We start from the raw sequence: 14290 nt of genomic DNA on the forward strand, positions 1-14290 counted from the left end.
ATTTCTAAACAATCAGGATGCCAAGCTATTGAAATTGCTTTATTAAATATGACTCTTGGACTAGCATGATATTTTTCATGTAGTTTCATCACAAATTTTGTTTATATATCTTTCCATGTGTCAATCCAAATAGTTTTATTGTCAAAGAAGCTATAGTAAATTTTCCACTATGTAAAATTGCAAATCAAATGAAAATGGATATGGTAGGTATACCAATGCATTACCTAAAAATTTTGATTTGATGATTTGATGCTGATAATGCATAATTATTCGTTTTGGTTTAAGATAGTGTGATTGAATTTCTGAAGCGATAGTTGATCCATATAAATAGCACTGGCTCCCAGGTTCAACAATACCTGTTGAGTTGCTAGCTGAGCTTCCGTTTTAATATGAAAATAAGCTAGGCCTCGCTTCATTCTAATTATCTGAATGTAAATCTTCTTCAGTTAAATTAGTTTGTTCTTCTTCCATTTCTTCTTCCATTTCTTCTTTCTTTTCTTCCTCTTTGTTCTTGGTAGCGTCTCTTAGGTTAACTTACAAACTAAAGATAATGGAAATTACCTAAACATAAGTTTTTCATATTTATTCAACCACCATACTAAACTAAAATGTCACTCTCAAAAAAAATATAGAATGTAAAATATCAATGAATTAAAGAGAACAAAAAAAGTCAAGTTTGAATATAATGCTGAAACATATATCTAAAAATGCATCAAAAAATTTAATGAATTTAATATATAAAGAAACATCATTAAACTCTTTACCAATATCAATACCATCTACAAAAATTAATTCAAAACAACAAAATATTAATTCAAAAATATCAACATTATCCACTCAATTATACTCAAATAATGAATATAATGAACAAAAAGAACAATTTGAATTCCTAAAAAACATAAAATTAAAACAAAAACAAAATTCAAAACTTCTTTTGAATTCAACTAATATTGGGAAGTTACCATTGTTAACAATAAATTTAAAAAATCAATTTTTAACAAAATTGGATTTTCAAAATTTATTACCTGAGGAAAGATATTCTAAATTTGATATTTCAGTCCATGATCCATTTCAAATTATAAAATTTAGACAATTTAAAACATTAGAATTTAATAATGAATATTTGTTAATTTTTGAAAATAGATTGTATGCATTAGTATTCCTCGAAGAGCTACAATCTAAAATTTTAAATGGTATTGATTTGAAATTTAAATTCTATGAAGGTCATTCATTTATTTTTAATTTTATGATCAGTTATCCTCATCAATTAAAAAATGAGACGAGTGTTTGTATTAAAGATTTGAATTTTCAAAAAACTGGTTCAATTGATGAAATTTTAAAAATAGATAAACACAATTATAAAGTTTTAAATCATATTTTACAAATAGATGAAAATTCTAAATCAGTTATCGTTAAGAATTGGCCATTCGGTTTAAAAAATTCAACTATTTTAAAATTATTAAGAAATTATAATTTAAAAGTTGACAACCCAATTGAGACTGTATTTTCAAATATTAATTTAGGTATAAATATTATAAAATTAAATTTTGTTAACGTAGAAGATACTTTTAAATTTTGGAATGATTTTAATGGATTGAATAGTTGGCAATTCTTACAACTTTATGGTGGAAGAAGTATTGAGAAGAAAAATTATGTTCCATTAATTGTTGAATTTATATAACTAACCAAATTCGAAGAATTTGTAAAGGAAAGAGAGGCTAATAATATAATACTTTATATTCAAATGCTATGCTATCTAATCTAATCAAAATCTAAAGATTTCCAACTACTTCTAATTATCTTAAAATCTCCTGCTTCATCATCATCAGATTCAATAATTGAATATTTTTCCCAAATTCTTTTATTTTTCCAAATAATACATAAATTATAATTATTAATCCATCCAATTTCCCCCCTATCTAATTCATTTTCCACCGAGTGAAATTTTGAAGTATTTATATTATAATTACTCCATTTACTTTTAAAATATTGTGGTATAATAGGATTTGGTAAAAATTTAAGTAATTTAGATTCATTGCTGGTGGTTGTAGTAGCTGATGATGATGATTGTAAATTAAAAATATGTAAAGTATATTTATCTGATAATACAGCTAATTTAGAACTATTATGATTAAATTTTAATGATGTTATATCTGCTTTATCAATACCTCTTCTAAATTCATATACTAAGGTTGTTGTTTTTGTACAATGAATCCTTATAATTGTACCTTGGATTGATGCTGATGCTATCATTGTTCCTTCTTTATTTAAACATAAATTTCTAATTTGTGATTTATGTGCTTTTATAATTGATGAATTTAATGATTGTGTAGGGAGATTTGTATTAGGGGTGGTTGAAGATGTTGTTATTGTTGTATTTGATTTTTGTATTGATGATAATGATGTTTGTTGACCAATATCAACGATTTGTATTTGTCCAATTGCTTTTCCAGGAAATGCTAAATTTGAACTTTGTAATTGTTGTTGTTGTTGTTGTTGATTATAATATGAATTTTGATTTAATAAACTTGTTATACTTGTATTTGATGTTATTGAATTATTTGAAGAATTTGATGATACTGATCCATAACTACCTCTTGAATTATGTTTATTATTTTGAATTGTTGGTCTAACCTCCGTACTAGAGCTAGTGGTGGTGGTTGCTCTAATAGATGATAAATCAGCTAATCCAAATTCATTAATTGAAGTTTCAAAAGTCATTAATTTTTTAGGTGGTGAAGTAAAACTATAAATATGAATTTGATCTTCTAATACTATAATAATTTTAATCCTTGATAATAAAACTCTTTTTATTGGTTTGTTAAATTCAAGACTAAGACTTATTTTTCTTTTTAAATCATCCCATATTATTAATTTATTTGGAGGAAATTTTGGATTTAAACCACCACCAACTAATGCTAAATAATTAGTTCTATGTAACATTGTTATATGACCTATTCCTGAACCATTATTTAATATTGAATTTGAAATATTTTTTGATATAATTTGATTTTGATAGTGAATATTGTTATTGGTATCTTTGTTGTTGTTGAAATTCCTTTTAACTCTTAAATCTATTGGATCTGTATTATATACTAAGAATCCATTTTCATGACCAATTGCAAAACATCCTTGATCTTGATTGAAATTTATATCAAGTATTTTTATTTTTTCATTATTTGAATTTGATCTACGTTGACGTGTTTGTTGTTGAAGTTGTTGTTGTTGAATAGATGAAGTAGATACATTAGAAGATGATTTAGGACGCGTTGTTACTTGATTTTGCTTATTTTGATTATTTTGATCAGTTTGACTGTCTTGATTAATTCTATTGTCTTTCTTTTGGTTGTTTTCAGGATCTAATTTCCCTATAGTTGTTTCTATATCATTCCGATTACTATTATGATCTACTCCTTTTAATGTCATTTTAGAAGATGTTGAAGATGTAAATGAATCAGGTATAGAAGATTCAAAGTTAGATGAATTTAAAGTTGATATATTAGATGAATGATTATTTGTTATGGTTGATGTCTGAATCATAATATTTATGTTATTGTTGTTATTATTATTTTAATGACTGATTAATCGGAGTTATTTTTATAATCTTTATTTTTTTAGGTGTCTAATACTATAATTATGAGAAATACTAAGTGGATAAGAAAATGAAGATCTGGTTGTTATGCAATGATTTAATAAACTGTTTATGTTATAGACTAGTATGACAAGTTGAAAATAAGGAGTTGTTGTTTTGATGGATATAATGCTATTAAAATAATACAAAATGCAATACAAAAACTGTTTTTTCTTAATGAATCGGGGGTAAAAAATGCAATGTAGTAATGTTTCAATCTAATAACCAATTAACTATGAAATGTCTTAAGTATAAACTTTGGTTGTTAAGTTGAGATTTGGTTGTAAAGTTGAGATTTGGTTGTAAAGTTGAGTGAAAGTAAAAGAAAGTGAATAACAAAATAATATTTGGTTGTAAAAAAATGAGAAAATTTAAAAAAAAGAGTGGAGTGAGTATTTTATTTATTATGTATTGATCTTAAGTATGTAGAGTATGTTTTGTGTGACGTAAGTTAATTTCGAGTATTGTTTTAAAAACTGGTAAATTAAAGGGGTAATAGAGGGGTTTGTTTCAATTAAACTGGTTTATTGTTTTACATTGTTAAGAATGACGTTTATAACTTATGATTTATGATTAATTATAGTTAGATAAGAAATTGATTTCAAGATTTATAATGTTAAACGGTTTAAATAGATTTGAGTTTATCACAACTGTGTTTTGAGGTACTCCAACCCCCTTACTCTTTGATGCTCCAATGGAATAGAACATCTGCATTGCAGTAAGATTTCGTAAATTTCACTTTTAATATATCTGGATAGAAATTTGTGGGTAAACCTTATCTCTAGAGTATTGAGATTTAAAGTGTTTACAAATAAAGTTGGGTTATAAAATGTTTAAAGTTTTATAATAATTAGTTATTATAATAAATGAAATTTTATAAAATACGACAACAGTAATCTACAACCAAATTAATCATGGATAATCAAAGAAGTAAAAATGTATTTAATTACAAATTCATTGGTTGAATTTAAAAATGATTTACATGGAATTTTGTTTTCCAATCCTAAACAATGTAAGTGATAAAAATGTAGGTACAATTCAATAATAGAGTTATACTATTGTTTCATTTAAATAATTGATCCTTAAATTAGGTACTTTCAAAATTCACAGATATACTTTCAAGTCCTGAAGTCTCTATTCTCGTGTAATTTTGGCTTTGGTATAGATCATAGTAATTAATTAGCCGTGATAACACAAAATCATGGATCAAATCAAATCAAATCAACTTTACCATATTAAATTTAATTTTTCGTATTTCGTATTTTTCATTAAAAGAAGTTTCAGTTCCTTAATTTTAAATTAAAAACAAATCACAAAATCAAAAGTAATATAAAAATAACCTAATTTAGTAAATTTATAAACCAATCTAATAAATATCAAAATATGATCTACTTACTTAATTACAAAGGGTTTTTTTATACAATGGGTTTCTTATTATCTTTAATTACATTTCAATTTGCAGAAGCCATAATATCCATTATCGTCTAATTTTCATAATGTTTTTAAACCACTTTATTCAAATTGTTTAAGAGAAAAAATGATTCCACAGAATCATAAATATAGGCTAAATCCGTTGATTCATTAATTTAACAAATAGATTGACTTATTGGAAATAGTATTGAAAGGTTTCGACTTGATAATGAACTAGTCAGTTTTAGATTGAGACCTCTTTCGAAACCAGTACATTTTCATTATCCACTGGCAGTAGATGAGGTTTTGCTGAAAGTAGCAGACTTTCTGGGAAAGTGGAACCCAGTATCAACGTTAATGCAATCATTTCGTGATACAATCCCTAAATTTTCTAGGTTAAATGAAACCTTTCAAGGCTACCCCAAATACGTCAATAAATTCATCATGATTAGTCTTGGGTAGCGACTGAAGTGAATGGTGATAAACCTCAAGAAGAGTTTTATAATATCACATTTCAATTCAGCAGCTAGCCAGGAGTATACTCGTAATGAATTATTTTATTATTAACATTTTTTGATCCTTGAATACTATAACCTTTCCAAAAAAAGAATATCTCTATTGAGTTGAATAACTTTTACGAATGAAATTATCTTCAACTGATGATTCATAATGAGCGTTAACTAACAGTCCTTTCTCCTTGACACATCAAAAGCCCAAAATTTATTAAAATTAAGTGCAAACTTATGTGCAATCTCAATTCTTCTGAATGGCCCATATTGATATTACATTCAATGGAAACTCCTCCCTAAATCGTACTTGTATCCTGGATGGCTCTTCTTTTAAACGACGTCGAATGTTTTAAGGATAACTAATTAAGTATCTATCAGTTTTGACAAACTAGTTTGTATTTCAGTTTCTTTCATATATGATGCATTAACTAGTTGATTCATTTTTGTATTCAGATGTTTCCAAATGAACAAAAAGGGTATTGAATATAATTTGAACTTTGACTTTGACTTTAAATCTTGAGTATTTAAACTTATTTATCTTATATTGACCATTTAATGCAACTAAAATATTGTTTGTGTGTGTTTCACCAATCATTTTTTATTTACCAATATGAGGATCGATATTCCTGGTGCCATACTTTTAATCCTGAACGTGAAGCCGTGTCAGTGGAGTATATTGACTCAATGAATTTTAGATTGAGGCAGATTCAAGTCAACACGCAATAAGCGCAATCTTGAAGTATATAGTCATTGATATCATATTTGAACTTTATCTTCCCATGAATCAATTTACAACATCAGCTATTTTCATTATTTTCTCATTTGCTCTGTCACATCAAATAAGTATAACTTATTTACATTCTGTTACGACATGTACAACTTTAAAATAATTCCTTCTGTCTGATAATGCAATTTAAATCTTGGGAAAATAAAGTGCAAAATGACATCAACATGACCATATACTATACCATCATTGACATGCAGCAAGATCGCACCTATACCCTAATGACTCGTATCTGCTTCAAACATTTCACCACTTGATGACCAACCTGACTTCTTATTTTCTTAATTTTTGTTAACTGATTATCCCGATTCGAAGTTTTACTTCCAAATCAAACAACAGTAGGACCTTTTCAATCATTTAAAAAATAAAGCAGCATTAATATGAAATGTTTTTGTCTTTATCTTTCCTAATTTTATTGCTTCCTCTCTTTGATATTGAATCAACCAAATCCGAATAGTTATTAAGACCAATAACTCATAAACTTTACCCACTCTGTCCCAGTAATATTCTTTACACGCTTGATTTGTTCCCCCAGCAATGACTAAATCTGTGTCTCTAGGCACCTGAAGCAATTCCAGCAATTCATTTATATACCCAGAATTATACATCTTTATACACACAGTTGACTTTATAATTAGTAACCTTAGATGCATATAATGCAAGACTGCTGGAATTATCTTGAAACCACATCAACTGTATGCTCTGTGTTTATTTTACCACCTCCCTGCTTGAATAGGGAAGCGGATGAGTTTAATCGAAGGCGCCTGTGATTTTCTAAGGGTTGACGAAAACTAAGCCTTTGCCAGAAAGTATGAGAAAAAGGAGTATTAATCAATTTTTTTTATAATATTATTTTATACTTTCTTCATAGTCAATTCACAAATAACTACATCTAAGAAGACAAGATTTTCCAAATCCGATTGATCAATCACCAGTTTCGTACTCAACAAGAGCAAGAGCAAGAGCAAGAGCAAGAGCAAGAGCAAGAGCAAGAGCAAGAGCAAGAGCAAGAGCAAGAGCAAGAGCAAAAACAATCACACCAAAATTTTTTCAACTGCTTTAGGTGGAATAAATGTATATGTAAACAACTTTTGAATTCAAATTTGGATGAAAGTATATATATGGTTTCATTTGAAGAAGTTAGATAAAAGGTGATGATGTAGTTACAAGAATAAATCAGAATGATTTTAGTGGAATAAAGACTATTTGAATTTCCTCAAATAAACCAATTAACCACAAACATTTTGGGCAGTGAAATATACAGGTATTGGAGAAGACGATTTGTTGGCATTGTCAGCAGCCTCAATCCTGGACCAATCTGTTTCAGGTAGATTAGTTAAAATCATTATTGCACTGTAATCACCCTGATTTATAGTTGCAAATGCATTATCACCTATCGTTTGATGACGTTGTTCCCAAGAGCTAATTATTTCAACAGCATTTTAAAAGACCCGAATCATCCACATCATGCAAATTATATACTATCTATGACAATCAGTCCTTAAAAATTTAAAGCCGTGGAAACAATATGTGAATGTGCATAATAATGGATAGATATTGCCCAATCTGAAGTACAAATGAATTTTTAAAAAAAGAGTAAAATTAAGCTAATGGCAGATTGTAGCGAAAAGTTTACCAAATACATATCTGGTAAACATTTCCCTACAATCTGCCTTAAGTTAAAAATGACTTTAATCAGTGGAATTTGTGTTTTATAGAATTTAACATTCCTTCATAAAGACTGTCACTGACGACATTCACTTTCTATTAAAGTATATCCTCGTTGAAAAGATGCTAGAATATCCAATTGTTTAAGGATTACTGGGCATTTTAACGTTGGATTCAAATATAACTTTTTTCAAAGACCAGTTGTTACAATTTACAAGGATGAGGACCCACTTATGGCATTCATTCAATACATAGACATTTATCGAAAAGAGTTATTCGATTCATTTTACTATTTTATTCCAGCATTTTATTACATCAGTGGCTCTAAAATTATTGTTGCAGATATTTGGGCAAGATATCAGATAGGTAACATTGATGATATTATTAACGAGGATGAAGGTTTATACAATTACAGTAATGATCTTATCAATATGCCTGATTGAATACGTTAAAATTATGAAAATTAACCTATTTAATCACGAGAAACAGAATGTTCAATTTTTCAGCCCAGATAATATTCTTAAATGACTTAATATTAGAGTCTGAAACGTTTAGTACGCATTAAAATCGTATCAGTCTTTAATATTAAGTCAAGCAAAGAAGAATAACAAAATCAGTAAGATGATCTGAATTTATTTTTGGATAATTTTATGATTAAAGATGATAAGTTGTATAACAACAGTCATCAACACTTAATAAGTATAATATTAGGAGACGTGTGTATTAGTTTTGAAACGAAACAGCATAATAAATTTCATGCATCTCCCAGAATAATTCAACTAGTGATTGATCAAATTATTTGGCATCTTGATGCTATTACCATAGTTCTAATAGTAATATAGAATCGATTCTTACTATCTAATAGTTAGTAAAACAGGAGTATAAGACTCGTGAAACTAAGGGACCGAATTATCATGAACATCAAACTAGTTCAGTCTCAAATAGACGTTTTATTTGTTGTACACACATAAAAGGGTAAAAAAAGTTGGTCTTGCTTCACCTCAAAGTTGAGCTCAAAATAAAGCTCCATTGGTTATATCCAATGAATTATTCAAATGAGTGATATTTTCATCACTTTTCCTAATAAGTCATTTGCATGATCTCTCCTCCGTACTTTTCTAGCTTATTTTTAATGGATAAAAATTCATGCACATTAAATAAAAGTGAAAAAGTCAATCCGTCAAAATAAACGTTTCAAACGAGATCTACTTAGTGGCTTAAACTATTTGAAGTAATATGTAGTTCGTATGATAAAGCTTAAAAGATGAGAAACCTTGACATTTTGTTGAAACAATCACATATACAATTTTTAGTTTATTTTACTACCTAAGTTCAAGATAGTATCAATATCAATTCAATATCAATTTTCAATTGCAAAATCTGTATTGAAATTTCTGTATCAATTTGAATTGGCATAACAAATTAATTTTAACTGCAAAAAATTTGGCATATCAAAAAATAAAAACAAAGAAAAAAAAAATTATATATTTTGCACCCAAAAGTTTGATATGAAAAAAATATTAATTTTTGCATACCACATTCTTTACAAAGTATTTTTTAAGTCTATTGAAGATTAAATAAATTGAAATTAAACAGTTATTTTAAAAAGTAAAAAACATGGGAAGACCTAGAAAAGCTACTTCAACATCAACATCAACTCAAAAATCAAAATCACCACCAAAATCTCAATTACAAAATCAGTCTAAATTTCGATTACAAACAACAACTCAGACACAAACTCAAACGCAAGCTAAACCACAATCAAATTCACAAATAGTTTCATCATTACCTTCATCTTCTTCTTCAGTAAGAATCACTAAAACAATTTCTAAAGTACAACAAGATAAAAATTTAATCAATGAAACTAATAAAGAAAAATTAATTAAAAATTTAGATGAAATTTTAAATGAAAAAGTAAATAATCATAATAAAGGAGATAACAATAAATCTCCTACAACAATTAACATTTTATCAAATAGTAAGGGATCAAACATTGCTCAACCCCAAGTCAATGAACAAACTAAATTGATAAAAGAAAATATTCCAAATTTATCCAACTCCAATGGTAACAATAATAATACTACATCAATTCCTGTGAGTAATAATATCAACAATAGTCAATCAATAAGAAATTTAAACAATATAAATAATTTAAATCAAATTTCAACTCAAATAGATTCAAAATTAATAAAATTATCAAATTTATACAAGAATAAATCAAAAAAATATAATTATTTATTAAATTTATCAAATTTAACAAATAAAAAATTTAAAATTTTAAAATCTGTATCACAACAATTAAGTAATAAAAATTATAATTTTGAAACCATAATGAAAATCTTGATTAAATTAAATGAAATTTTATTCCCCTTGGATTTACAACAACATGAAATTAATTGTAAAATTCAATCTTTTAATAATCAACAACAACAAAAAAATGGTAACACTAAAGAAGAAATTGATGACGATGATGATGAATTTAACTTGATTTATAATGAAATTAAATCTTTACATTTAAAATTTGAAGGGTTTGAAGGTTTAATTAAGTATTCTATGAATAATGTTCAAGTTGTTAATAATGGTGGAGATAGTGGTAAAGGTGATATTAGCACTGACAGTACTATTGTAAATTTTGATAATACTGAATCAAGTATTGATGTACCACTTCAAAAGTGTGCAAATGGATATAATCTTAATAATAACAAAGGTGAATCTAATTCTGGTAATCATGGTGAAATGAATAAAAATGATGAAACTGAATTATATACAGATGAAGAAGATGGAATTACTATAATTAAAAGTCATTACATGCTCAATCATGGTAAAGGTAGAAGAGTAATGACTAATGGATCTGATGTTAATTTAAATGAAATCAATCTCAGGGGGGGTACTAATAATATTAACAGTAATGTAACTAATAATGGTGATGGTAATGGTAATAAAAATGGAGTAGTTAAAAATGGTAATGTTAAACATAAATAATTTGACCTTCAAGGGTTACTGATAAAAATTTGCTAAAGCTTTTTGGTGATTTTTTAAATCAGTTATTTGTTATTGCTTTTTGTAGTATCTTCAATTAATGTATTGTTTGCGCTTCTTAGTGCTATCTCTTCGATTTTTCTCCTGATATTTGTCAAATTTTGATACTGACCGAATGATTAATTTTTAAAACTTTCAAACTGGTTTTTCCCATCTGTATTAGCCTTTACTGGCACTAAAATGCTTTTAAATGTATGATTATGTTTAGATGTGACTTTCTCCACCATTTGAACAATCGGTTTTGGCTCGTGATAACCTTATAGAGAAACAGCCATATTTTTGAGTAAAATGATTTTATCTATTAATAACATTAGGTAAAATAGTCAAATCTTTAAATTTTTGTAAATCTTTATCATCTTCACCAATATTATTCAGCAATTGTTGATTTTTTAATTTAAAAATTTCAAAATTATATTTTAAATCAATAAATTTATTTAATTGTAATTGTTGCCTCTTTAATATCTTGGAACTTATTGAATTATTACCAAAAGTATTTTGAAAATTATCTTTCTGAATCATTGAATGATCATCAACTTCATCAAAAAAATCTGGATGATTTAATAAATTTTGATGATTATTATGGTGATTATGTGAGTTGGTTATTGATTGTTGTTGATTTGAATTTTTTGATTGTGGTGGGATTTCTATATCATCGAATGTTAATGGTTGATGTTTCCATTTTTCTATATAGATTGCTTGATTTGGGTTACTGAAATGTAAACTTGTGTATGCTCCATCTTTCATGTTGAAAGGTTCAAGTCGAATTTATTTGGTTGTAAAATGTATTTATTTATTTGATTTGGTTGAAAAAAAATGTCTTTGAATTCGGCTTCGAAATTTAAAGATTGAAAATTAAAGTAGGTACTACAAGAACATATCAGAAAGTACTTTCAAGAAGTCTATCGCACTTATTAGATCTGAATGGATCTTAGATAAATGTAGGGAAATTCCAAAGCTACAATTGTATTAATTTTCATTTATATTCATTTTAAGGTAGAGATCGTTACATAAAATCTCAATTCATCTCAAATTCACTAATTAATGATGTAATTTATATCAATCTCTAATCAGAAAGACCAATAACACCACAAGCTGGTCTACCACCAGCATGACCAGTAGTTTTTGAATCTTCAAATCCACCTTTACCATAATCATCAGTACCAGCATGAACAACAACTGATCTACCTAAAATACTATCTTTACCAATTAATTTAATTAATAAATCTTGTTTAGTTCCTTTTGCAACACCTGAAGAATCAGTTGAAATATTACCTAAATCACCAACATGTCTTTCTTCATCTTCTGGAGCACCATGAGTTTTACTAAAAGGGTTAAAATGTGGACCAGCTGAAGTACAACCATTGGTATTATCACCAAAAGTATGAATATGGAAACCTCTTAATGCATTTGGATCATTACCTGAAATTTCCCATGAAATAGTTGTTGGATCAGATTCTGAAGCTTGTTCAAATTTAACAGTTCCATTAACTGATGAATCACCTCTAACTACAGCGACTATTTGATTTTGTTAGTATTTAAAGTTGTAACATTAGCAAATGATGTCAATTGAGTTTTAATGATTCAATTGCGGAGAACTTTGCAAACAAAACGTGTAATGAAGAAAGGATACCCCGGAATTTCACTCAATTGTATTTAATCATATCTCAACTTAAGCTCAATTGATTTCATAAATCATGAAACATACCTGCTTTAACCATTTTGTATTAATTTAGTTTGTTGTTTGTTTAAAGTATTAAAAAAGAAAAACGTTGTGTTGATATAAGTTATAATGAATAAATTAAAAATTGTGGAAATTTTCAAAGTGTTATAAATAATATTTTTTATTACTAAGGGATTCCTTTCTCCATTTATTAATTCTCACTATAAATTATTATGTGTAATGTATAGAATGCTTGCTTTTTCCATACACTAAAATTTATTAGTAATTACAACGCCGCATGGATTACTTATTTTGCAATATGATCCCGAGTTACCAATAATATTTTTACAATCTTCTCCCAACCATTGAAAACTTGTTATTTCTTAAGATGATATGAATAAAGCAAGGGATCTGTTAAGCGGGAATTGGATTTATGCCCGAGTAAAATATGATGTCTGAAATTGGGTATTCTATTTCCACGTTTTTTTTAATTTCCGAGACTTTTGCAGCCTGAAATCATTTAGTCTATGGTATGAAGAATATGTACAGAAACTCAGATTTCTAAATTGAAATGAAGTATGGAAGAAGAAACGTAAATTAAAAAATTGAAGTTTATAAAGAAATTGATCTATTTATATAATTAATTCTTTCACAATATAGCCTTTAACGTGGAGCAAATTTTATACAACTTTAATGGTTAAAGGTAATTTGCGCAGATAAATAATTTAAATAAAAATTGTCAGTATAATTGATAACTGTGTATGATTGGAAATTTATTAGAACAACATAGACATTATCAAAAGAATTACAGAGAAGTCTGAATTATAACATTACTATTCATTAATCATTCAAACATATATATATATATATAATATCTCTAACAGCTAATACACCACCAATACGTTCAACTTTCAATTATAGTCTCTTCAACGATAACTTCAGGTTGATCAGCTTCATCTTCACCTTTAGGTATCACTTTTTCAGTCTTTGTAATTTTCGTTACTTTTGTATGATGATGATCTTTTTGTACCTTGGTATTTGATCCATATGATGGTGGAGGAGGTGGTAAACTTGGTAAATTTGATATTTCATACATTAAATAAAATACTGATAATGCTATCATTCCAGTATATAACCAAAATCCTTTTCTTTTTAATTTATTTATAAACCTATCTAATGGAGTATAATATTTTTGATAGAATACTAACATTTTTTGTAAATTTGTTGTGATTATAAGTATGGGGATAATGTTGCTGATAATATGAAGGCTGTCAGATCAATTGAGTTTTTATCCAATTATTCACGAAGATGTAAACTTTGACAGGTCTTGAATGATAATTATAAAGTGACGTTTGCTTTAATTGAATTCCTTCTACGATTCCATAATGACACAAAAATAGTAAGTTTTCGGATCTTGACCTCCTGCTCACGTGTGCTGATAAAATTGCAATGTTTCAGATATTTTTCATATTTTGCATTAAAAATTGGGCAACTATGTGAATTCTTCTGAGCAACACTGATGAATAGCTAGTATTAGTTGAGTGAATCTGACGAAATTGAGTCTAAATCATCAGAGTCCTTGACACCTG

The 14290-nt window shown here is 27.2% G+C and overlaps 6 protein-coding genes across 6 annotated transcripts; 2 read left to right on the top strand and 4 right to left on the bottom strand. All coding sequences in view use genetic code 12, as the record gives it.

The window, feature by feature from the left end:
* Positions 1–685: 685 nt before the first annotated feature.
* KGF55_001320 (uncharacterized protein) lies at positions 686–1681 on the top strand (the record flags this gene model as incomplete). Its single annotated transcript, XM_051755883.1, has 1 exon — positions 686–1681. The coding sequence occupies one exon, from the start codon at positions 686–688 to the stop codon at positions 1679–1681; it is 996 nt and encodes a 331-aa protein (XP_051616360.1).
* Positions 1682–1761: 80 nt separating this feature from the next.
* Positions 1762–3540, bottom strand: KGF55_001321 (uncharacterized protein; the record flags this gene model as incomplete). Its single annotated transcript, XM_051755884.1, has 1 exon — positions 1762–3540. One exon carries the CDS (start codon positions 3538–3540, stop codon positions 1762–1764), a length of 1779 nt encoding a protein of 592 aa, XP_051616361.1.
* A 6079-nt stretch (positions 3541–9619) lies between these two features.
* On the top strand, positions 9620–10984 carry KGF55_001322 (uncharacterized protein; the record flags this gene model as incomplete). The annotated part of the gene is made up of 1 exon (XM_051755885.1): positions 9620–10984. One exon carries the CDS (start codon positions 9620–9622, stop codon positions 10982–10984), a length of 1365 nt encoding a protein of 454 aa, XP_051616362.1.
* Positions 10985–11335: 351 nt separating this feature from the next.
* On the bottom strand, positions 11336–11785 carry CTA6 (Cta6p; the record flags this gene model as incomplete). Its single annotated transcript, XM_051755886.1, has 1 exon — positions 11336–11785. The coding sequence occupies one exon, from the start codon at positions 11783–11785 to the stop codon at positions 11336–11338; it is 450 nt and encodes a 149-aa protein (XP_051616363.1).
* A 319-nt stretch (positions 11786–12104) lies between these two features.
* Positions 12105–12759, bottom strand: SOD1 (superoxide dismutase; the record flags this gene model as incomplete). The annotated part of the gene is made up of 2 exons (XM_051755887.1): positions 12105–12556; positions 12747–12759. The coding sequence occupies 2 exons, from the start codon at positions 12757–12759 to the stop codon at positions 12105–12107; spliced, it is 465 nt and encodes a 154-aa protein (XP_051616364.1).
* An 846-nt stretch (positions 12760–13605) lies between these two features.
* KGF55_001325 (uncharacterized protein) lies at positions 13606–13911 on the bottom strand (the record flags this gene model as incomplete). Its single annotated transcript, XM_051755888.1, has 1 exon — positions 13606–13911. One exon carries the CDS (start codon positions 13909–13911, stop codon positions 13606–13608), a length of 306 nt encoding a protein of 101 aa, XP_051616365.1.
* Positions 13912–14290: the final 379 nt, after the last annotated feature.

This window comes from Candida pseudojiufengensis (genome assembly GCF_024610245.1).
Source record: "Candida pseudojiufengensis strain CBS 10847 chromosome Unknown scaffold2, whole genome shotgun sequence".
In the NCBI taxonomy this organism is placed as follows: domain Eukaryota; kingdom Fungi; phylum Ascomycota; class Pichiomycetes; order Serinales; family Debaryomycetaceae; genus Lodderomyces; species Lodderomyces pseudojiufengensis.